Genomic DNA, 22823 nt, shown 5'->3' on the forward strand with positions numbered 1-22823 from the left:
AGAAATATAACTGGAATGTAACATGATCCCACACAGTGTGTGACTATCAGAATGCAGTTACATTCAGTTATAAATACAGGTTTTTTATAGAGAACCATCTCTTAGTATAATAAATGAAGAGATATCAGGAATTAGGATGTCAGTCCATTGAATCTTCTTGGTCCATGGATGATGTGGCATAACGGCCTCTTTTGTGAGAATGATGATTCCCATTTTGTTCTGAAATTTTCTGGGTGCTGCCTGAAAGTGAAGATGATGCCATTCTTCTGCGTGTGGGAGTGTTGATGCTTGTGGGTTCTGTCAGATTTAATTTTAAAAGGGTTTGTTGTAGTTCATCCGCTCATCTGCTTCTGTAAATTGTACCTTGGTAGTTAAATCTGACTGAAAAGGGGAAGCTCCATTGATACATAATGTTGTGGCGTTGCAGTTCCATTAGTTGGGGTTTCATGGATCGTCTTTTAGTAATAGTAAGTTGGGATAGGTCAGCAAAAATTTGATAATTGTGTCCTTGAAAATTAAGTTCCTTTTTTTCTCTTGCAGCAATTAGTATTTGTTCTTTCGTTCTGTAATAATGAAATTTTGTGATTATATCACGTGGGGGTCCGTCTTTCTTTTTGGCTGTGAGGGCTCTGTGTACTCTGTCCAGTTCTAAACGTTCAATAGGGATATCTGGCTTTAGTTCTTGTAATAGAGCAGTAATAGTAGATTGCAGGTCTGTCACAGTTTCAGGTATTCCCCTTATGCGCAAGTTTGAACGTCTGGCTCTATTTTCGTAATCTTCGAGCTTAGTTTGAAGTATTAAATTCTCTTTTTTTAATTGTTCCAATTCTGTTATATTTTCTTGGGTTGTAATTTCAATTTCATCCATTTTTATTTCTATGGCTGCGGTGCGGTTTCCCAGCTCTCTTATTTCTTTGGTTAGGCTTTTTGTTATTTGGTCTGAGGTTTGTTTTAAAGCCTTATGAAGCATCTTTTCAAATTGTAATAATATTACTGGGGATACTGAGGAGGCTTGTGGAGAAGTTTGTGAGAGGATTTGTTCTGTATCTGACTCAAATGGAGAGTCTTGCTGTGACATTTTCTGTCTGTGAGAGCGCCCTGATGCTGTATCTTGTGAGGTGACTGGAGCTGCTTCAGCTGCAGTGAGTGCCTGTGAGCTCTTTGTGAGGTGATTTTTATTTCTGCCACGGTTTCCTCCCAGTACCATATTTCCTGCCCAAACTTTCACAGTTTGGTCCCTGGGGCAAAAAGGTTCAAATGGATACCTTTTGAGCCTGCAGGCTCCGCTTTGTCCTTCTCTTCTCTCCTCAGCGGTGCGGAGCTCTAACAATGCATGTCTGCTCTGCTAGGCTCCGCCTCCTGCCCCCCCCCGGTAATGTTATTGTTTTAAATAAATAAAAGAATTTGAGTAGTTCTCCAACTATGTGTGATTAACCTATTAACCTAAAATCGGTTCTGATATCGCTGTTTTGCTAACCTGACAGCTTATTATTCTAAATAGGAAACTTTCATTTTGTTTGCAAATATTAACCACTTGCAGTGCATACTAGCGCATTGTGCCTTTTACCTAATGCCCTGTACACATGATAGGATTTTCCGATAGAAAATGTGTGATAGGACCTTGTTGTCAGAAATTCCGACCATGTGTAGGCTCCATCACACATTTTCCATAGGAATTTCCGACACTCAAAGTTTAAAAGCTGGCTATAAAATGTTCCGACAACAAAATCCGTTGTCGGAAATTCCGAGCGTGTGTACACAATTCCAACGCACAAAGTGCCACGCATGCTTGGAATCAAGCAGACGAGCAGCACTGGCTATTGAATTTCATTTTTCTCGGCTCATCATACATGTTGTACGTCACGGCGTTCTTGACGTTCGGAACTTCCGACCAACTTTGTGTGACCGTGTGTATGCAAGACAAGTTTGAGCCAAAATCCCATGGATTTTGTTGTCGGAAAATCCTATCGTGTGTACAGGGCATTACAGGTTAAAAAAAAAAAAAAAAAATCTGCAGGTTTACTACCGCTTCAATGAGATGGAAGGGAAAAGAATCAAAGAGTCAAACTCAAATGTATACTTCAAAATGTTGTCTTGCATAGAAACGTCACCTATAGCTGAATAGAAATCATTTATGAGATTCAAACCTTTAGCAGTGAATGCTTTAATCCCTGTGCTCAACTAAACACATATAAGGTCTATGTGAACGGGTTACAGTAGAGCAGAGGAATGGCTCTTATGAGTGTCAGACCCCTCTCCACAGCTCTTTCACATATAAATGCAGAACAGTAAAGAACAAATACAACTTTTAGGCCTCATACACATGGATGTTTTAAAAAAACGCGCTGTAAAGCTAGTACCGACGCCAGGAAAAATGGCGTAAAAAACTTGAGTTTATCCGCGTTTTCCATTGGCGTCAATGCGCGTTTAGCCGCGCTAGCTTTCAGCCGCATTTCTCTGCCTCTATTCAAAATCAATGGTTCCCTATGGGAGCCCATTGATTTGAACAGAAGTCGCACCAGAAGTCGGATCAAGATAATCCGACTTGCGGTGAGACTTGTGTGCTGAGAATCTTGAAGGGGAACCCCGCCAAAATGTAAAAAAAATGTTTGTGTGAGCTTCCCCCAAGACGATACCAGATCCTTCGGTCTGGTATGGTTCTTAAGGGGAACACCCATGCCCGAAAATTGCGTGGTGGTTCCCCCCAAGATCCATACCAGACCCTTATCCGAGCGCGCAGCCCAGGAGGTCAGGAAGGGGGGGAGCGAGCGCCCCCCCTTCTGGACTATACCAGGCCACATGCGCTCAACATTGGGGGGGTGCTTTGGGGCAGGGGGTGCTCTGTCCCCCAGCCCAAAGCACCTTGTTTTATGTTTTTATTAAGGCAGCTTTTGCCGTGTCTTCTCGCTCTTTTGCTGGGTCTTCTCCCTCTGTTCTTGTTCCAATGTTGACTCAACGCAATTTCACAGTGTAATGCTGGGTCTACTGTGTGCAATGACTTATATTGGCATGGGACGGGGCCACCCGATGACATAATTTGGAGGCCACACCCCTTGTGATGTCATCGCCCCATCATGCCCTGGGTGGTGACACCACAAGGGGCGTGGCCTCCAAAAAATCCTAATAAGCGTATATTGATTGATTTGCGCAAAAGTTATAGCGTCTACAAACTAAGTGATAGATTTAGGGAATCCTATTTTTAAAAATTTTTTACTGGTGATGGCGGCGATCTGCCATTTTTTTAAGGGCGTCTGGCGCTTTTACAGCGCTGGAACCTCAGAATGTGCTGGTCCTGGGGTCGCCCCTGTAGTTAAACCCTTCCCTGCCAGTGTCATTTATACAGGGATCAGTGCATTTTTTTTAGCACTGATCACTGTATTGGTGTGACAGGTCCCCAAAAAGTGTCACTTATTTCTTTCTTTCTTTCTTTCTTTCTTTCTTTCTTTCTTTCCTTCAGGTACTTATATAGCGCCGTCAGTTTACACAGCGCTTTACATTCACATCAGTCCCTACACCCTCAAGGAGCTTACAATCTAAGGTCCCTAACTCACATTCATACATACTAGGGCCAATTTAGACAGGATCCAATTAACCTACCAGCATGTCTTTGGAGTGTGGGAGGAAACCGGAGTACCCGGAGGAAACCCACGCAGACACAGGGAGAACATGCAAACTCCAGGCACGTAGTGTCGTGGTCGGGATTCAAACCAGCGACCCTTCTTACTGCTAGGCGAGAGTGCTACCCACTACACCACTGTGCCGCCCTGACTTAGGGCCCTTTAACACTGGGGCGGGTTGCAGGCGCTATTCCACTAATAATAGCGCCTGCAAACCGACCCGAAAGTGCCGCTGCTTTGTCTCCAGTGTGAAAGCCCCTGCTAAAAATCGCGGATCGCCGCCGTTACCAGTAAAAGATAAAAAAAAATAATTAGAGTCCCTATATCTATCCCATAGTTTGTATATAACTTTTGCACAAACCAATCAATATAAGCTTATTAGGATTTTTTTTTTACCAAAAATATGTAGCAGAATACATATTGGCCTAAACTGATGAAGAAATTTGTTTTTTCATTTTTTTTATATGTATTATAGCAGAAAGTAAAAAAATGTTGTTGTTTTTTTTCATAATTGTCGGTCTTTTTTTGTTTATAGTGCAAAAAATAAAGACCACAGAGGTGATTAAATACCACCAAAAGAAAGCTCTAGTTGTGGGAAAAAAAAGGACATCAATTTTATTTGGGTACAGCGTCGCACGACCACACAAATGTCAATTAAAGCGACGCAGTGCTGTATTGCAAAAAATGGCCTGGTCAGGAAGTGGGTAAAACCTTCCAGGGCTGAAATGGTTAAAGCAGCCTGCATTCACACAAATGTAAAACACGCATGTTATAGTGGCCTACATGTGAAAACTTTGTTTGTGCTACACATATTAGGTAGGGTTGCACCGATACCCATTTTTATCGGAGAGTACGAGTACCGATACCTTTGGTCAAGTACTTGCCAATTACAAGTATCAAAACTTTGTGTATAAGCGTCAATACGAACAAAAAAATGGTGCAAATCGCACTGCAAACAGGAATGCGGTGCGATTCCTGTTTGTACCGCATGCAATTTCCCCCACAGCTCCTGTGTGTGTGTATAGAAAGGGAAAAGCAACATCTAGTGGACACTTTAACCACTTCCGGACCAACCACCGCAGTTATACTGTGGCAGGTTGGCTCCCCTGCGCGAGCCGTCATAGCTATATGTCAGCTTGCGGGGTTGGGATAGCAGGCACGTGCCCGCTGCACGCTATTACTAGTAAAAAAAAAATAATAAAAATGCTATATATCTATCCCCTATTTTGTAGACACTATAACTTTTGCGCAAACCAATCAATATACGCTTATTGCAATTTTTTTTACCAAAAATATGTAGAAGAATACATATCGGCCTAAACTGAGAAAAAATTAGCTTTTTTTTTTTTAAAGTTGTCGCTTTTTTTGTTTATAGCGCAAAAAATAAAAACCACAGAGGTGATCAAATATCACCAAAAGAAAGCTCTATTTGTGGGGGAAAAAAAGGACATGAATTGTGTCTAGGTGCAATGTCGCACAACCGCGCAATTGTCAGTTAAAGCGACGCAGTGCCGAATCGCAAAAAGTGCTCTGGTCAGGAAGGGGGTAAATTTTTGCAGGGCTGAAGTGGTTAAAAAAATGTTAGAATTCACAGTTCATATCTGGCCACATGCAAAATAACCTACATGGGTGTCCTGGTTCGCCGACGATAGCAAATCAGGGCTGCTGGAGGTGGAGTGTGGGGGGTTGCTCATACCACCCCCCCTCTGCTATGCTTACTTTCAGCTGTCAGTCAAGAATCCCCTGTCAGATGAATGTGCCCGGTGGGTGCCAGCTCCCTCACAATCAGATAAAGCTGTTAAAGTAACCAGTGGTAATTCCGCCCCCCTAAAAAATAGAGCACCAGTCACCACTGGTCAAAACGGCATGCACCCCCAAAACTGAGAAAAATTACCCAAAACTATTAATAAGTGACGCTTTAAATGCCTGTAAAGTAAACCATAAATGAGGGACCTAGAATTGCTGCTCTGACTGTTTGTGGTGATTAGATATGAGCCGAACACCCCCCGGTTCGCATCCAGAACATGCGAACAGGCAAAAAATTTGTTAGAAAACGCAAACACCGTTAAAGTCTATGGGACATGAACATGCATAAATCAAACGTGCTCATTTTAAAGGCTTATATGCAAGTTATTGTCATAAAAAGTGTTTGGGGACCTGGGTCCTACCCCAGGGGACAGGTATCAATGCAAAAAGAAGTTTTAAAAACGGCCGTTTTTTCGGGCGCAGTGATTTTAATAATGCTTAAAGTGAAACAATAAAAGTGTAATATTCCTTTAAATTTGGTACCTGGGGGGTGTCTATAGTATGCCTGTAAAGAGGCGCATGTTTCCTGTGTTTAGAACAGTCTGACAGCAAAATGACATGTCTAAAGGAAAAAAAAGTAATGTAAAACTACTATCGCTAGCTCCGCCTATAATGAATTGTCGATTCGGCAATACACATAAATTTCATTGATAAAAACGGCATGGAATTTCCCCACAGGGGAACCCTGAATCAAAATAAAAAAAAATAAAAATGCGTGGGGGTCCCCCTAAATTCCATACCAGGCCCTTCAGGTCTGGTATGAATATTAAGGGGAACCCCGCACCAAAATTTTAAAAAAATGGCGTGGGGGTCCCCCTCAAAATCCATACCAGACCCTCCAGGTCTGGTATGGATTTTAAGGGGAACCCTGTGCCAATTTTTTTTTAAAATGGCGTGGGGTCCCCCCAAAAATCCATATTAGATCCTTTGAGCACGCAACCTGGCAGACCACAGGAAAAGAGGGGGGGGACAAGAGAGTGCCTCCCCTCCTGAACCATACCAGGCCACATGCCCTCAACATTGGGAGGGTGCTTTGGGATAGCCCCCCAAAGCACCTTGTCCCCATGTTGATGGGGAGAAGGGCCTCAACCCCACAACCCTTGCCCGGTGGTTGTGGGGGTCTGCGGGCGGGGGGCTTATCAGAATCTGAAAGCCCCCTTTAACAAGGGGACACCCAGATCTCACCCCCCCGTGTGAATTGGTAATTGGGTACAAATGTACCCCTACATTTCACAAAAAAGGTGTCAAAAAGGTTAAAAAAACACGAGACGGTTTTTGACAAGTCCTTTAATAATTTCTTCTTCTTCCATCTTCTTTCTTCTGGTCTTCCTTCGGTGTTCTTCTTCTGTGTTTTTATTACAATACTTGGAGTTTTGTCTCACTAGGAACTACTTTTTGTCCAGTAAACGGTTCTTCCTTCAGATCATGGGTGTTGCCATGGGGACCAGGTTTGCTCCCAGTTTGGCAAACTTATTTATGGCACTGTGGTAGGAGGAAACTGTTTTTTGGGACCGTCCTAGTCAACTAGTATGTTACAAAATATACATACAGCCTTGAGGCATTCATGCTTAGGTTAAATAGTAACAACAAAGATATCTCCCTCTCTTGGAACATCGATAATCAATGTATGGGGTTTCTTGACCTGGAGGTATTTAAGGAAGGAGTTCACTATAGGACCCGTAACTGTTTCAAGCCCACAGATAGGAATGGATACATTCCCCTTGATAGTTGCAATCACAAAACCTAGCTGTGTAATATCCCCAGGGGGCAGTTTATTCGCCTTATACAAAACTGTTCATCGGAGTCCGACTATCAGTCCCAGTCTCCCAGAAGGGTTATCAAAAATATCAGATTGCTAATCTATTGGTAATTCAGATAGGAAAAAATATTGGTGTCCAACTCCAATACCAATAAACAAACCAAGCATGAATTTAAGATTGTCTTGGACTAGAATATTCGGTGTAAACAATTTGAAAAAAATTGTGATTAAACGTTGGGAAGTGCTTAGGAAGAATAGGGTGCTGGGTGCAGTTCTCTCCACCCTCCCCCAATTCATTTATAAGCAAGCCCCCACATTGAGAGACGTTATTGCTCCCGAGGTTATTGACCCGCCTATTAGGGAAAATACGATTTTTTCTTTCCTACGCATGTGGGCATTGCCAAGTTTGTAGACAATGTAAGTGTTATTTCAAAAAAACTAAAGGAATTTTCATCCTCCTCCACTAATAAAAAATATCAGATCAAAGATTTGATCATATGTAGTACAGTGGGGTTGTCTATATGTTGGAGTGTAACTGTGGGCTCCAATATATAGGTAGGACCTCCAGGCCCCTCAGTGTCCATATCAGGGAACATGTTAACAATATTAAAAAAGGGACTTAGGTCCCACAGTGTCTTTAAACCTTTTAGGTTGTGCCATGATAGAAAACCTTGAGGACTTAGATTTTAGGGTATTGAAAGAATTAAATAGACATTGGAGGGGGGGGGGACTACATTCGTCGTCTTAGCCAAAGGAGTCCTTTTGGATTCTTGAAGCAAAAGTTTCAAAAACACCCGAAGGGTTAAAATGTAGATTTTGATTTAAACCATTTCATTTCTAATAGATCGGTTCTAATATTAATATTTTTGTCATCATTTGATTTTGTTATGTTTTTTCATTTTTTTTCTTATGATTTTTTATATGGTTTCACATTGGGCTTGTAACAGGATGGCAGCGGGTGTAGATAAATTTGAACGATTTTGTACTAAAATTGCTTTTTTTACATAAGGATTTTTTATATGTTAAATTGAGCTGTAGGGGTGCTATTGGACCTATTATTTAAAATTTTAAATATATACATCGGTTTGAGTCAGTTCCCTATCTGGGTATATTATTTATTGAAAAGTCACACAATTTTTAATGTGTTAATTTTTTAACCTCGTCCGATGCTTGTAGCGCTGACAACATTTTTTAAAAAGTATTATTTCGCTGGGGTTGCATTTCTGGCATTGTATGTTGTTATGGCAACAGGTTTGTTTAGGATAGGCAGGGTGACACTGTAGCTCCATCCCGCTGACAAAGTTCTTGTGAACATAATGCGTACAGGGGGAGGAGCTACGTCTGACATCACCCACTGTCATCCTGAATGAATATGCTACTCCATGTCTCGTGTTTATGCTTGAACTGTCCAGCTCTATGCGAGTAGTTTTTTTATTGAATTATAAAAGCTGGATTGTTTTAAATGGAGAGCACTTAGATGTATTATTTTATTTATATTGTCTTGGGCTTTATTTATATCGCTTTGAAGACCTGGATTTCAAGTTCCTGTTGTATTTCACCCATTGCTGTGACATGCGCTTATGACCACCTGTTAGGTCAGGGGTCCATTATTTGAGGAGGTGGAGGGATTGTCACTTGAAGCTGTTGCTCCTGGACTTTTTTTTTTATCACGTGGAAATTCTCTGATGTTATATTTACCTGCTCTGTACAGTGGTTTTAAACAGAGCAGCCCAGATCCTGCTCTTCTTGGATACCTTGCCGACACTCTTGGCCCCTCCCTCCTGCTGAGTGCCCCACAGCAAGCAGCTTGCTATGGGGGCATCCGAGCCTGGAATTGGCTCCCCCCAATCCATACCAGCCCCTTCAAGTCCACACGCCAAAATAAAATAGTAAATTGTGTGGGGCCCCCAAATCCATACCAGACCCTTATTTGAGCACGCAGCCTGGCAGGCCAGGAAAGGGGGGACAAGTGAGCGCCCCCCTACTGCTCCATACCAGCCATATGATCTCAAAATGGGGGTGCATTGGGGCAAGCACCATGTCCCCATGTTGATGGGGACAAGGGCCTCTTACCAACAACCCTGTTTGATGGTTGTGGGGGACTTTGTTTTGGTGAATGAGTAGAGTTTCAATGTACCCCATACTCATTCAAATGGGGGGGTGGGATCTTCCAGATTTCGATAAGCTCTCTGTCTACTAACCCCCACAACCACTGCCCAGGGTTGTCAGGAAGAGTTTCTTGTCCCAATTAACATGGTGCAAGTTGCTTTGGGGCAGAGGGGGCACAGCCCCCTGCCCAAAGTATCCCCCATGTTGAGCGCATGTGGCCTAGTAAGGTTCAGGGGGGGCGCTCGCTCATCTCCCCCTCTTTCCTGGCCTGCCAGGCTGCGTGCTCGCATAAGGGTCTGGTATGGATTTTGGGGGGTTCCCATCAAAATCCATGCCAGACCCCCACGCCGTTTTTTTCTTTCCATTTTTCAATTGCCAGCAATGGTTTTATGCAGCCAGGAAAATCAATTTAAATGTCATTCTTTTTCCATGTCAGTTTTGTTGCAGCAGGTTCTATACACGGTACAGGTGTCACTTTACAGGCCGGCTAAGGGGGCCCCCCAGGCACTATATTTAAAGGAAGTTTTCATTTTCGTTGTTTTACTTTGAGTATCATTAAAATCACTGCTCCTTTAAAAAAATTATTTGCATTGATACTATCATTAATCATCAATACCCCCAGAATCCATACCAGACCCTTATCTGAGCGAGCGCCCCCCCCTCCTGAACCATACCAGGCCACATGCCCTCAACATGGGGGGTGTGCTTTGGGGCAGGGGGGCTTCCAGATTCCGATAAGCCCCCTGCCTGCAGACCTCCACAACCAGCGCAGCGCCAGCATACCCAGGTCGGTGAAGTCACAAGGGGCAGGGTCATCTGTTAACATTGGGCGACTTTGCCCCTTGGCTATTTAAGAAACATCAGATGGGGGAGCAGTCAGCGGGAGCGTTCGACGAGACCGGAGGTTTTTTTTTTCCCCATACTCATTTACATGGGGGGGATCTGGGGCCCCCCTTGTTGTCTCCAAATTCCGATAAACCCCCCTGCCCACAGACCGTCACAACCACTGCCCAGGGTTGTCGGGAAGAATCCCTCCCAACCCTAAAGCACCCCTGCCCCCCATGTTTTTTTCAGGTTGTTGTTGTTGTTAGGCGTTGTGATTGACGATGGATCTACACAGGGGGACTTTTTTTTATTTAATAAAGGAATTGTCAAACTCGTGTTGTGTCTTTACTCACTTTTTTGGTAAATGAGTAGGGGGTACAATATACCCCTACTCATTCACATGGGGGAGGTGGGATCTGGGGGCCCCCTTGTGAAAGGGGACTTTCAGATTCAGATAAACCCCCGGCCCACAGACCCCTGCAACCACCGCATAAGGTGCTCATCCATTGTTGTTCATGTCGAACGTGTACTTGGCCTGAACCGTTCGCCCATCCCTACTGAGAGTCTGTAATGCAGCATATGCTGACACATAGTATAGAAAAGACCATGTGCTTACAGATGCAGCAGAGAATATAAAGGCTCCAGAAATACGACTTCTTACTGTTGTATTTCAAGTGCTGCTTTATGCATTGACATACCTCTTTAGACCCAGTCCGTGTGGACAATATGGTCAATAAGACACAGAATTTGAATGCAACACAATTTTACTTCAGCTAATTGCAGTACAGATTATGTTTTCCAGTCTTTTGAAATAAGGAGACAATGACATTCCTAATCCCCGTCTCTACGAAGTACCAACACTGACTGAGGGAACATGGAAAAAATGTTGTAGGTCCGCCTAGGACCAAACTAGCAGTAAACAGAGGGGGAGGGGGAAGAGAAACATACCAAAAATCACATTAGTAAATAAGTTGCAGTGACCAGAAACTGCCAGTAGATATTAGCATACTACAGAAAAAAACAAAAAAGAAATCTCATGCAGTTCAATACAACACAGAAAAAAAATATATATGTATATATATATATAATTGCAATCTTGGGATAAACAAATATGGCCTATGGTCAAAAAAATAGAAAAAATAATAAAAAAAAGTGTAAGATATGTGCAGTACTTGGTAATAATAAGTGAATAGAGCCAATAATGATATTAAAGATATGGATAATTATAAAAAAGGAAAATATGAGTGTGTTATACTTTGGAATATAAAGAGGAAATATAAGTATAGAATAAGGTTCCTCTCACAAATCTTGAACATGTTCAACAGTGGAGAAATTTGATCTGTTGATTTTTATAACTTCACTGGTTTGTGATTGCACGCCATGCGAACGGTGTTGCAAATAAAGGTTAATATGGATACCCAGAGCCATTCCGGAATCCAATGAGTTAACAACTGTGGAAAAAAAGTGAAAAAAAAAAAAAAAAAAATTAAAAACCTACTACTAGATTAGCTCCTCCTTAGCAATGCAAGCTCATCTATTTTGTTTTTTGCATACACATCTGATGGACAGTCTGAAACGCTTTTACACTTAAAGCTGAACTCTAGACAAACGGCTAAATGCACATATGATTGGCCCCAAGTCTTGCCCCTCCCTATCCAAGTCTCTGGGATATCGCTGCTGTACAGGGGATTACAAGAGACCAAAGTCAAATTTATACTAGTTGCAGTCAAAATAAAATAATGTTTTTAATAAATACATAACTGCATTCTGCATTTAGTATTAGTTTAAGATATGCCTGGAATTCAGCATTAAAGTGGAACTAAGGCTAAACAAAAAAGTAACACATATGTTGCAGTCTTTCAATAGCATTGTCATACAGTTTTGAGTTTTGCTCTGAGGGGGTCTGCACTGATGGAGGGGGGTCTGCTCTGAGGGGGTCTGCACTGATGGAGGGGGGTCTGCACTGATGGAGGGGGGTCTGCTCTGATGGAGGGGAGTCTGCACTGATGGAGGGGGGTCTGCACTGAGGGGGTCTGCATTGATGGAGGGGGGTCTGCACTGAGGGGGTCTGCACTGATGGAGGGGGGTCTGCTCTGAGGGGGTCTGCATTAATGGAGGGGGGTCTGCACTGAGGGGGTCTGCACTGATGGAGGGGGGTCTGCACTGAGGGGGTCTATACTGACTCTGCTGGGGGCACCTGATGCAAGGACGGACTCTGCTGGGGGCACCTGATGCAAGGACGGACTCTGCTGGGGGCACCTGATGCAAGGACGGACTCTGCTGGGGGCACCTGATGCAAGGACGGACTCTGCTGGGGGCAGGCGATGTGGCAGGTGACACGCTCAGGGATCCCACTGATTCGGCATTATGGTGAGTTGAATGATTTAATTTTATATTACAATGTACTAATAGAAATAATGCGCTTCAATCATCCTGACACCATAACAATCATGGTGCCGGGATGATTGAAGCGCTAACACCAGGTGTTTGGAGTATCTTTATCTGCTGATTGTTAAACTTTCTAGAATGCACATATTTCTATTGTTGTGTAGGATCTGGGGCTGCTTCATTCCTCTCTCCCCCTTTTCCTCTCCATCCCTTATACATCTCAGACTCTAACCACACCCCTTTGAGCCATGCCCAATTAAGCCACGCCCACTATTTTGCGTAAACCACGTCCATTTTTCGCCGCGGCACGCTTCACAGTTTTATTTTTATTGCTAAGCCACGCCTACAAACACATGCCCCACCCCCTAATTATTATACGGCTCCGTCTACAGCCAAAAAAAGTGTCCCACATATTTTTTTTGCAATGTTGGCAAATATGCAGCCCCCCCCCTCGGATCCCACCCAGGACCACCAGGGAAGCCATCCGCACTGGACTACATCCAGGTATGTCCCCTAGACCCCCAGGGAAATACCAATCTGTGCCCAGGCAGCTGCCAATCAATGCCCAGGCAGCTGCCAATCAGTGCCCACGCACAATGCCTACCACTGCCAGTGCCACCAGGGATGCCTATCAGTGCCCATCAGGGCCGCCTATCAGTGCCCAGCAGTGCCGCCTATCAGTGCCAATCAGTGCCACCCATAAGAACCCATCTTTGCAGCCTTTCAGTGCCCATTAGTGTCGCCTATCAGTGCCCACCAGTGCCACCCATGAGTGACCATCAGTGCCCATCATTGCTGCATATCGGTGCCACCCATCAGTGCTGCCTACCAGTGCCCATCAGTGCCACATATCAGTGCCCACTCATTGGTGCCACCTTATCGGTGCTGCCTTATCAGTGCCTGTCAGTGCCACCTTATCAGTACCCATCAGTGAAAGAGAAAAGAGAAAACTTACTTATTTACTAATTTTAACAGAAACAAAATCAAAACTTTTATTTTTTTTCAAAATTTTCGTTTTTTTTATTTGTTTAGCAAAAAATAAAAACCGCAGAGGTGATCGAATACCACCAAAAGAAAGCTCTATTTGTGGGAACAAAATGATAAAAATTTAGTTTGGGTACAGTGATGGATGACCGCGCAATTGTCATTCAAACTGCGACAGCGCTGAAAGCTGAAAATTGGTCTGGGCAGGAAGATGTATAAGTGGTTAACAATGCTGCTGACCACAGGTGACTCCGTTGCTTCGCCATCCTGTAGACCAGTGGTGGCTGCTCATTCAGGGCGCAGGGGTGCCGCCCCCCTAATCCATGCGTCCGGTCTCTAATCTACATGCAGGCTGCCGGACGCATGGATTCCAATTGGTTTCTTTTTCTTTTTTTTTTTAAGCACATGATTAGAGCATGAGGCTCTAATTGGCTTCAAAAAGGGTGAGCCCACCCAGTTGTATGACAATTGTGCGATATGTGGCTGGCTGCCAGGGGGAGGCTGTGGGCTGCCAGGGGGAGGCTGCGGGCTGCCCCCCCAAGAGAATTGAGCACCAGCCGCCACTGGTGTAGACAACTTAAGACAAGTGTGTTACTGGCCAGATCCCCAGGTAAAAAAAAAATGCGAAAAAAGAAAACTAATGCAGCCATGGCATTTAATTGGGAAGCTTTAAAATATAATCTTTTTGGTTTGGGGCTTAATACCACTTTAAGGCAGCTCATACTTTATGTTGTCAATGGATTACACTGGATGAAAAATAATAAAATTACCCTTTTTTAGCACCATAAGGCACTTTATATGCATTGAGGTATATTGGGGTATACGGGTGTCATTCACAGTGAATGACATCACAACGCAAATAGAGCAGGTGCATTGCAAAAATACGTGTTTTAATGTGCATTACGGCAATGCACTAGTGTGAACAGGCCCTTTGAGATTTTTTTAGTACTCTTATGGTCTGATGTGGCTACAGTCATACTATTAAAGACTAGTATATGTGTGCGTGTTGTGGTATGTTGCACTCTTTCCATATTTGTACCTACTATAATCCTCACCTGCAGTGGTGGCTGGTGAAATTTTAAGATGGTGGGGCGCCAGACCCCGCCCTTCCTTTTTGACCCCTCCCACTTCTTACAAGCCCCACACCTTTTAGAATCCACCCACTCAGTCTCCTGTAGTACATCATATACCAGGCTGTACATTATACACGGGGCTCTGCACATCATATATCAGGCTCTACATTATACACTGGGCTCTACATTATACACCGGGCTCTGTACATCATATACCAGGCTGTACATTATATACAGAGCTCTGCATATCATATACCAGGCTCTACATTATACACAGGGCTCTGTACATCATATACCAGGCTGTACATTATACACTGGGCTCTGTACATCATATACAAGGCTGTACATTATACACAGGGCTCTGCACATCATATACAAGGCTGTACATTATACACAGGGCTCTGTACATCATATACCAGGCTGTACATTAATTATACACAGGGCTCTGTACATCATATATCAGGCTCTACATTATACACAGAGCTCTGTACATCATATACCATGCTCTACATTATACACTGGGCTCTACATTATGCACCGGGCTCTGCATATCCTATACCAGGCTCTACATTATACACAGGGCTCTGTACATCATATACCAGGCTGTACATTATTAATCATTTGGAAAAGGAAGACAGAGAACAAAAATACAAAAAACAGAAAAAATATTCTAGAGATATAGGAGATTATAAAACAAATAATGTCTTTAGTTGGCAGAAATTATTTAAGGTTGCCCCCTCCACGGAATCTTCAACTAATGATATGGAGGTCAATCCATCAGCACATACACAGGTAGCTTCGACTACCCGAGCCCCTCCATCCAGTTCGAATGGGGGTCGAACATCTAGAAGCCAAGAAAGACAAAGAGGGGTGTCATACTCATCACAATCTAGAATACGACATTTTAGTCCACAAACCCCCAGACCATCTTCGAGAGGTAGAGGCAACTATAGGGGCAAACGTGGAAGTAGAGGCAACTTCAGGGGCAATAACCATTATTCGGATGTTCGCCTTCTTCGTGAATATGAGAGTTTGCCTCACCGAGATTATGAGGATCAGTCATCTCGCCACCCTTTGGGGGGACAAGGGACAGGGCATGATCCCAACTATGGGGAAAACTCATATTACCGCTACCCTCCTTCTCCATTCCCCACCCATAACCGGTATTCACCCCTTAGAGACGTACATAGCTCTAGTGACAGGGGGGGTGATTATAGAGACCATCCATACACATATGGTCCGAACACCTATGGCAACCAGGGTTTTCGCGAGGACCGCCACACCAAAAAACGAGGTCCAGACCTAAGAGAGGATGTCGGGGAGGCAGGAAATTACAGAGGAGAAAAGAGAAAAAGAGTGTAGCAGGGCAAGGTATATTCAATTTAGGCACCCAGCCACTCTCCCCGGGAGAAATATCAGTACTAGACAAAGGCCTGAAATATGCCCCACCAAACAAATTAAACAAATTCTATACGTATATAGATGTCCATAAATATATACGCAAAATCAATATACAGAGATATCTTGTTACTAATCCTATGAGGACGGATTGTCCAGCAGCCACTTCAGGGACTGTGCACTCCGGACTCTCTAAACCTTATTTATTTACCCCCCCTGTCCCTATGGCACCACCTGCCGTTAAAATCTTCAGAGATCTGGTATTAGATGACCTTGTGAAACTACCTGAGAAACGCATAAGACACCCCCCAATATCAAAAAAGGGGTTGCAGTCTCTGTGCACATGGAAAAACATAGTTGTCCGCCCGGCAGACAAAGGAGGGGGTATAGTGATTCTAGATAAGGATAAGTATGAGGAGGAAATGTACCGGATCTTAAACGAACCAGGTACCTACACTGAACTTGCCAATAATCCCACCAACATATCTAAAAAACAACTTCAAAAATTGATAAAGAAAGGATATGACCGTGGAATTTTAAATAAAAAAGAAAAAGCATTCATGATACCTAAAGCACCCAGAATTCCCACTATTTACTTCTTGCCAAAGATCCACAAAAATCCGATCTGCCCTCCAGGTAGGCCCATCGTGAGTGGCATTAATTCCATCACCTCACGAATTGGCAAATATATTGACTTTTATTTACAACCTGTGGTTAAAAAAACACCTTCCTTTTTGAAGGACACAGGTTCCACAATCAAACTCCTGGAAGGTGTGAACGTACGGGATGGCTACATCTTAGCTACAGCAGATGTGGCATCCCTGTATACATGCATACCACATCAAAGAGGCATAGAAGCAGTTAGACACTTTCTAAATCAGGAGCAGTCTTTGGCATCCTTTCAGAGTGATTACGTGATAGAGCTTCTAGAATTCGCAACGGAACATAACTATTTTTGGTTTAACCAGCGCTACTATCTTCAACAGCGCAGCGTAGCCATGGGAGCAAAGTTCGCTCCAAGCCTTGCGAACCTCTTTATGGCCAAGTGGGAGGAGGATGTCGTCTATACCCACCGCACCACATCATTGGTGTTGTGGGCAAGATATATAGACGACATCCTCCTCCTATGGAGTGGTACTTTTGAGACTTTAGCAAACTTTTTTGAGGATCTGAACTCTAACAACAGAGGCATTTCTCTTACATACGAAGCCAGCAAAACAGGGATACATTTTCTGGATTTAGAAATTAAAATTGTTGATGGTCAATTCAAGTTTAATACCTACTTTAAATCAATGGACCGAAACAGTTTTATCCCCAGAGATAGCTGCCAGCACAGCTCCTGGCTTAATGCCGTCCCTCGGAGCCAATTTCTAAGGCTTCGTAGGAATTGTACCGATGTGGATACATTCATTTCACAAGCAGAGGTCTTGAAACAGAGATTTTTGGACAAAGGGTACAACCAAGCAGATTTGGACACCGAGCTTCAAAGAGTGACCAACATAGACAGAAATACTCTTTTAGTAACTAAACAAAAAAGAGATCCAGATACCACTTATAAATGGGCATTGTCCACCACATACTCGATACAACATAAACAAATCAAGAGTATCATGAGAAAACATTGGGGAGTATTAAGACAGGACAATGTCTTGGGAAAGATATTGCCGGAACAAGCTAAGATTATCTTTAGGGGAGCACCATCCCTGCAGGGACAGGTAGCACCCAATATTATTAACCCTCCAGCACGTCCATCCTTTTTTCACGATTGGACAGGGTTCTATCCCTGTAAAAAGTGTGTCATGTGCCGACACAACATACCAATAAGAAGAAAATTAATGGAATTTACTTCGACAGTTACAGGGAAGAGGTATACTATCAAACCCTTTTGTACATGTAATACCAGATATATCGTGTACTTAATTGTTTGCCCATGTGGCAAACAATATGTGGGTCGAACAACTAGAACCTTCACGAAAAGAGTGAGTGAACATATCAGTCTCATTAAAAGCCGAGACTCAAAACATAGTGTCCCGAGACACTATAAAGAGGTTCATAATAGCGACCCCACTGGCTCATTATTTATGATAATTGATAAATACACCCCTCCATGGAGAGGTGGGGCCTTAACTAGAGGCGTTTCTCGTTTAGAAATGTTCTGGATCCATGAGCTACGGTCCCTTCACCCAAGGGGTATGAATGTGGATCTAGATATTAACGCCTTCATTAATGAATCTTAGAACGGGCAGGATTAAACTTGGTTCTAGAGATTAATGCCTCCATTAATAAAGCTTACAAGTAGTGAGACTAAGCTTTTTTCATATAGGGAAACAAACATCACCTAAATATTTGAAATATCTTTACCAATGAATTTTAAGGTCTACAAGTTGGTGGGACTAGATACATCCATTCAGATGACTACACACTACACGTAAGAAATCCATTCTTGTGTGTATTTGTGTATATGTTATTATCTGATGTTTATTTTTATCTCTTTGGAATTTTATTTTCTATGGTGTATGTAATTTTGTTTAATACGAGCCCCTTATTGAGAATCCGTCTTGGGCTTATACCCTTTGCGATTTTGCAACTCATAAGGTTTTTATATCTATATCTCTTTGTACAATGTCTAGGAATATAAAATTTGGGAGACTTCTGGTATCATTACATCCAATATTTTTTCACTGGTTTGGAATCACATTTTTTCTCCTTTAATTTACATTGCACATAAAGTACACAGTCATACTAGTCACACTGGATACACGTGGGTGATAATCCACAAATACATACACTAATACTATTGCTTTAGTGCAACACATGCACCTGCTACTAACATGCAGATATATCACTATTTGTTATTATAATAATATTTTTTTTGCACCGTTATTAAATCAATTAATTTTTTTTCACCTTCACAACCCTAGTAGGATTAGTCCTATAATGAAGGATTTCATTTGTTTTTTTGAATATTTTGAATGAATATTGAGCTACTTTCTATACATAGCTGTCTATTTCCACAGTACACAGTGGATGTGCTGTACAGTGGAGCGTCATTTCCCAAGCGGGGGGCGTGTCGACAGAGCGGACCGCTGGTGACGACATCGCGCCATGCCTACCGCTACACCGAGGCGTGGCACGCATGCGGCGGACGGCCGCTTAGCTTTTGCGTTCCACTCGGGCGGAAGTTGACGCTATACACGTCAGGAGGAGCGGTCATCCGGTTCCACTCACTTCCTGTGAGAGGTCCGGATGATTTTTCTTTGATTAACATCATCTTTTTTATATTTTAACTATATACATCATTACTGATATCTAATTTTTATAAGATTCGGAAACTTTATAGTCAATGGGCATATTTATTTCTTATTCTTTCAACGAGGGAAGGCTGGAACGCATAGAAGCCATTAAAAAGAGGCCTGGAACGCACGCGGGGCCGCCATTTTGGTGATACCCGGAAGTGCAAGCAAACAAGTGGCACATGCCGGATTCTCATTAAAGGGGGTCTTGGTAGATATATAAGTGAGTATGGCAGCAGTGGCAAGGTACCCCAGATGAAGTCTGAGTAGACGAAACGCGTCGGGAGACTCCACTGCCTGCCACCAGTTTTATTTTAAGCGCTTTTTATTATGGAAAATGTAAGTGTTTATCTTAATAAATTTACCTTATAAAAACGGTATTATACTATGTGGCCCCTTTTTTACTTTCTATGAGCCACTACAAAATCTGGTTATACATGAAAGAATTTTGTCGGGAGCCTTGGAAATAGCATCCGGAGTCCATATTGGTCCATCGGGAGACTTCATTCCATTGCCCGGTGGCAACACAAGCATTTCTGACTCAGGAGATATATGCCTCTGTGAGTCCAACGGTTCCGGTAAGCCTGCATTGCTTCCATATGGGGGATTCTATCATTGTGTACCACCTCCTTTCAACCTATCTATGTGGTGTATAGACACTACCATCTATTTGGGACTTTCTATTGTGTCTTCAGTTTCTATACAAACAGATACTTATTGAAATGCTTTTCAGTATTACTTTGAACATATGATGTTATGAACAAAATGGTTGGATGTATTCATTTTTCCTGACCCTTTTTATTGTATATTGCCTCTCTCAACCCACTTACGCAGTATACGGACACCACCACCTGATTGTGACTCTTTATTGGTCCTCAGTTTTTAGGCAAATAGATATTCATCGAAATCCTTTTTTGTATTATTTGAATCTATGGTGGTCTAAACAAACGGTTGGATACATTTGTTTTTCGCTACTTTAAACTTTTTTATGATCTAAAACTAGCGCTACACTATATATATACCCATACCTGTACATTATATACAGAGCTCTGCACATCATATATCAGGCTCTACATTATACACCGGGCTCTGTACATCATATACAAGGCTTTACATTATACACAGGGCTCTGCACATAATATACCAGGCTGTACATTATACACAGGGCTCTGCACATCATATACCAGGCTGTACATTATATACACAGCTCTGCACATCATATACCAGGCTGTACATTATACACCGGGCTCTGTACATCATATACAAGGCTGTACATTTTACACCGGGCTCTGCACATCATATACCAGGCTGTACATTATACACAGGGCTCTGCACATCATATACCTGTGTAGCACTGACCCCCGAAGGAGCTGCTGATATTTTGATTTGGGCCTGTACTCTATCACGCCCCCTTAATGTGACTCAGTCCCCTTGACACAGCTGTGGTGTAATGCTAGTATGCAGCAGGAACTTAAAGACAATTCCACAATATCATATATATTATACCTTTTGTCTTTACCTTTAATCTCCAACTCTCCACTTGATCTGCTATTCAAAAGAAAACAGCACTCCACACAATAATACTTAAACAAGAATAAGATTTTACTGTATCTGCTTCAAGATAATGATTACAGCAGTTGTACAGTCAGACCAACGTAGTGTGACAGCCAACAGATTTAATTCACAACAGTACTGCACAAATAAAAGTTGTGAACTTAACCTTTTAGAAGTGCGTCTATAAAATGGGACCCATGGCAGAGTGAAACTCACTTCACTATGTGCACTGTCCCACTCTCAGCATGCTCTGTTTGTCTTAAAAGAGACAATTACTATTTTAATAAAGCATAGTACAATTCCTAGGGAGCTTCCACTGCTTTATATTACAATACCTCTACAGAACAATAAAATGTAAGGCCTTGCGTTAAAAGAGGCAGTCCTTTTTTTCTTCTGTCTTCTGCTAGCTATGTGTAGGTTAAATTGTAATCCAGTGGTTAACAAACCTGGGTCAAAGCAATATGGGTGTTAAACTATTATTGTAATGCGGCAGCACTGCAACTGTCTCCGGTACACGTAACTTGGTATAACACAATGTTAGAATTGTAGTGAAGGATAGGCTTGGGGCCTATATTAAACTCCGTCTTTAATTCTTTAAATCTCTTCTGTGGGACTACAGGTCCCAGCAGCTCTATGTTATAGATGCAAATGTGTGAAAGTGCATCAATGAAACTTTGGGCAGCAGCCCTCTCACCCAACCAAGTATGCAAGGTAGAACAGTTCTGCTCCGGTGCACGCGGTCCTGTTTCTTCTCAGCAAATACTGCTACGCCGCTCCGCTCCACTCAGCTAGATGTTCCGAGGCCTTCAGGTGGCTCCGACGGGCTTCTCTGGATCCTTCCCAGTTCTGTCTCACGTCTGTCCACCTCACTGAAGTGCAACAGGATCGCTGATCGGGACGCTCCGCAATGGGTGTAGGCCGCGCTCCTCTGGATACCTCACACAGATCCTCCCAGGCAGGCCACGCGTTCAGAAGAGACCCAAGATGGCTGCGCAGAGCCTTTTTATAACCTACCCAGCATGCAATTCAGTACGGAGTCCTGCTAGGTAAATTACACGGCATGCTGGGTAGGTAAGTTAATATGAAAAGTAAACAACAGTCACTTCCTGTCATATTCTCACATTCTTGAAAAAGGAAAATAAAATAAAGTCCATTCACAAAATTTGGCTACTAGATGGTGCCACATATTAAAATATAATACTGTTCATAAGTTAACATTGTACTACATCAATAAGCAAAAATGCTGGCGCTACACCAGGCTCTAAGAAAGCCTAAAAAAATAAAAAACAAATAGTCATCACGTGTAGGGACTGAAATAATGCAATATCTTATAGGTTTGCCTTTGGGTTCAATATCACTTAAATCCATAACTCAGAGAAGATCTACGCAAGGTATTATCACTTAAAGTGCATGTTCACAAATAACAAACCTAATGTGTTCTGATCTCTGTGGAACTACAAGTCTCAGGATGTCCTGTCCATGCCTATGACAATGGTTCCTCAGTCCCTCAGCAGCACAGAGATTATATATTATATATATATATATATCTCTCTACAGTGGGGACAGAAAGTATTCAGACCCCCTTAAATATTTTATTCTTTGTTATATTGCAGCCATTTGCTAAAATCATTTAAGTTCATTTTTTTCCTCATTAATATACACACAGCACCCCATATTGACAGAAAAACACAGAATTGACATTTTTGCAGATTTATTAAAAAAGAAAAACTGAAATATCACATGGTCCTAAGTATTCAGACCCTTTGCTCAGTATTTAGTAGAAGCACCCTTTTGATCTAATACAGCCAGCACAGTGGTGTAGTGAGTAGCACTCTCGCCTAGCAGTAAGAAGGGTCGCTGGTTCAAATCCCAACCACGACACTACCTGCCTGGAGTTTGCATGTTCTCCCTGTGCCTGCATGGGTTTCCTCCCACACTCCAAAGACATGCTCTTAGGTTAATTGGCTTCTGTCCAAAATTGGCCCTAGTATTTGAATGTTAGGGACCTTGGATTGTG

The 22823-nt window shown here is 42.6% G+C and overlaps 1 protein-coding gene across 1 annotated transcript in view; it reads right to left on the reverse strand.

Annotated features, from left to right (window-relative positions):
* Positions 1 to 11414: 11414 nt before the first annotated feature.
* The window catches only part of LOC141111652 (inactive hydroxysteroid dehydrogenase-like protein 1), a 45483-nt gene continuing 34074 nt past the window's right edge, over positions 11415 to 22823 (reverse strand). The window contains exon 4 of the mRNA XM_073603806.1: positions 11415 to 11567. Coding sequence (XP_073459907.1) covers positions 11466 to 11567 — 102 coding nt within the window. The 3' untranslated portion in view covers positions 11415 to 11465. The remainder of the gene's footprint in view (positions 11568 to 22823) is intronic.

This window comes from Aquarana catesbeiana, linkage group LG11 (assembly GCF_042186555.1).
Source record: "Aquarana catesbeiana isolate 2022-GZ linkage group LG11, ASM4218655v1, whole genome shotgun sequence".
Taxonomy (NCBI): domain Eukaryota; kingdom Metazoa; phylum Chordata; class Amphibia; order Anura; family Ranidae; genus Aquarana; species Aquarana catesbeiana.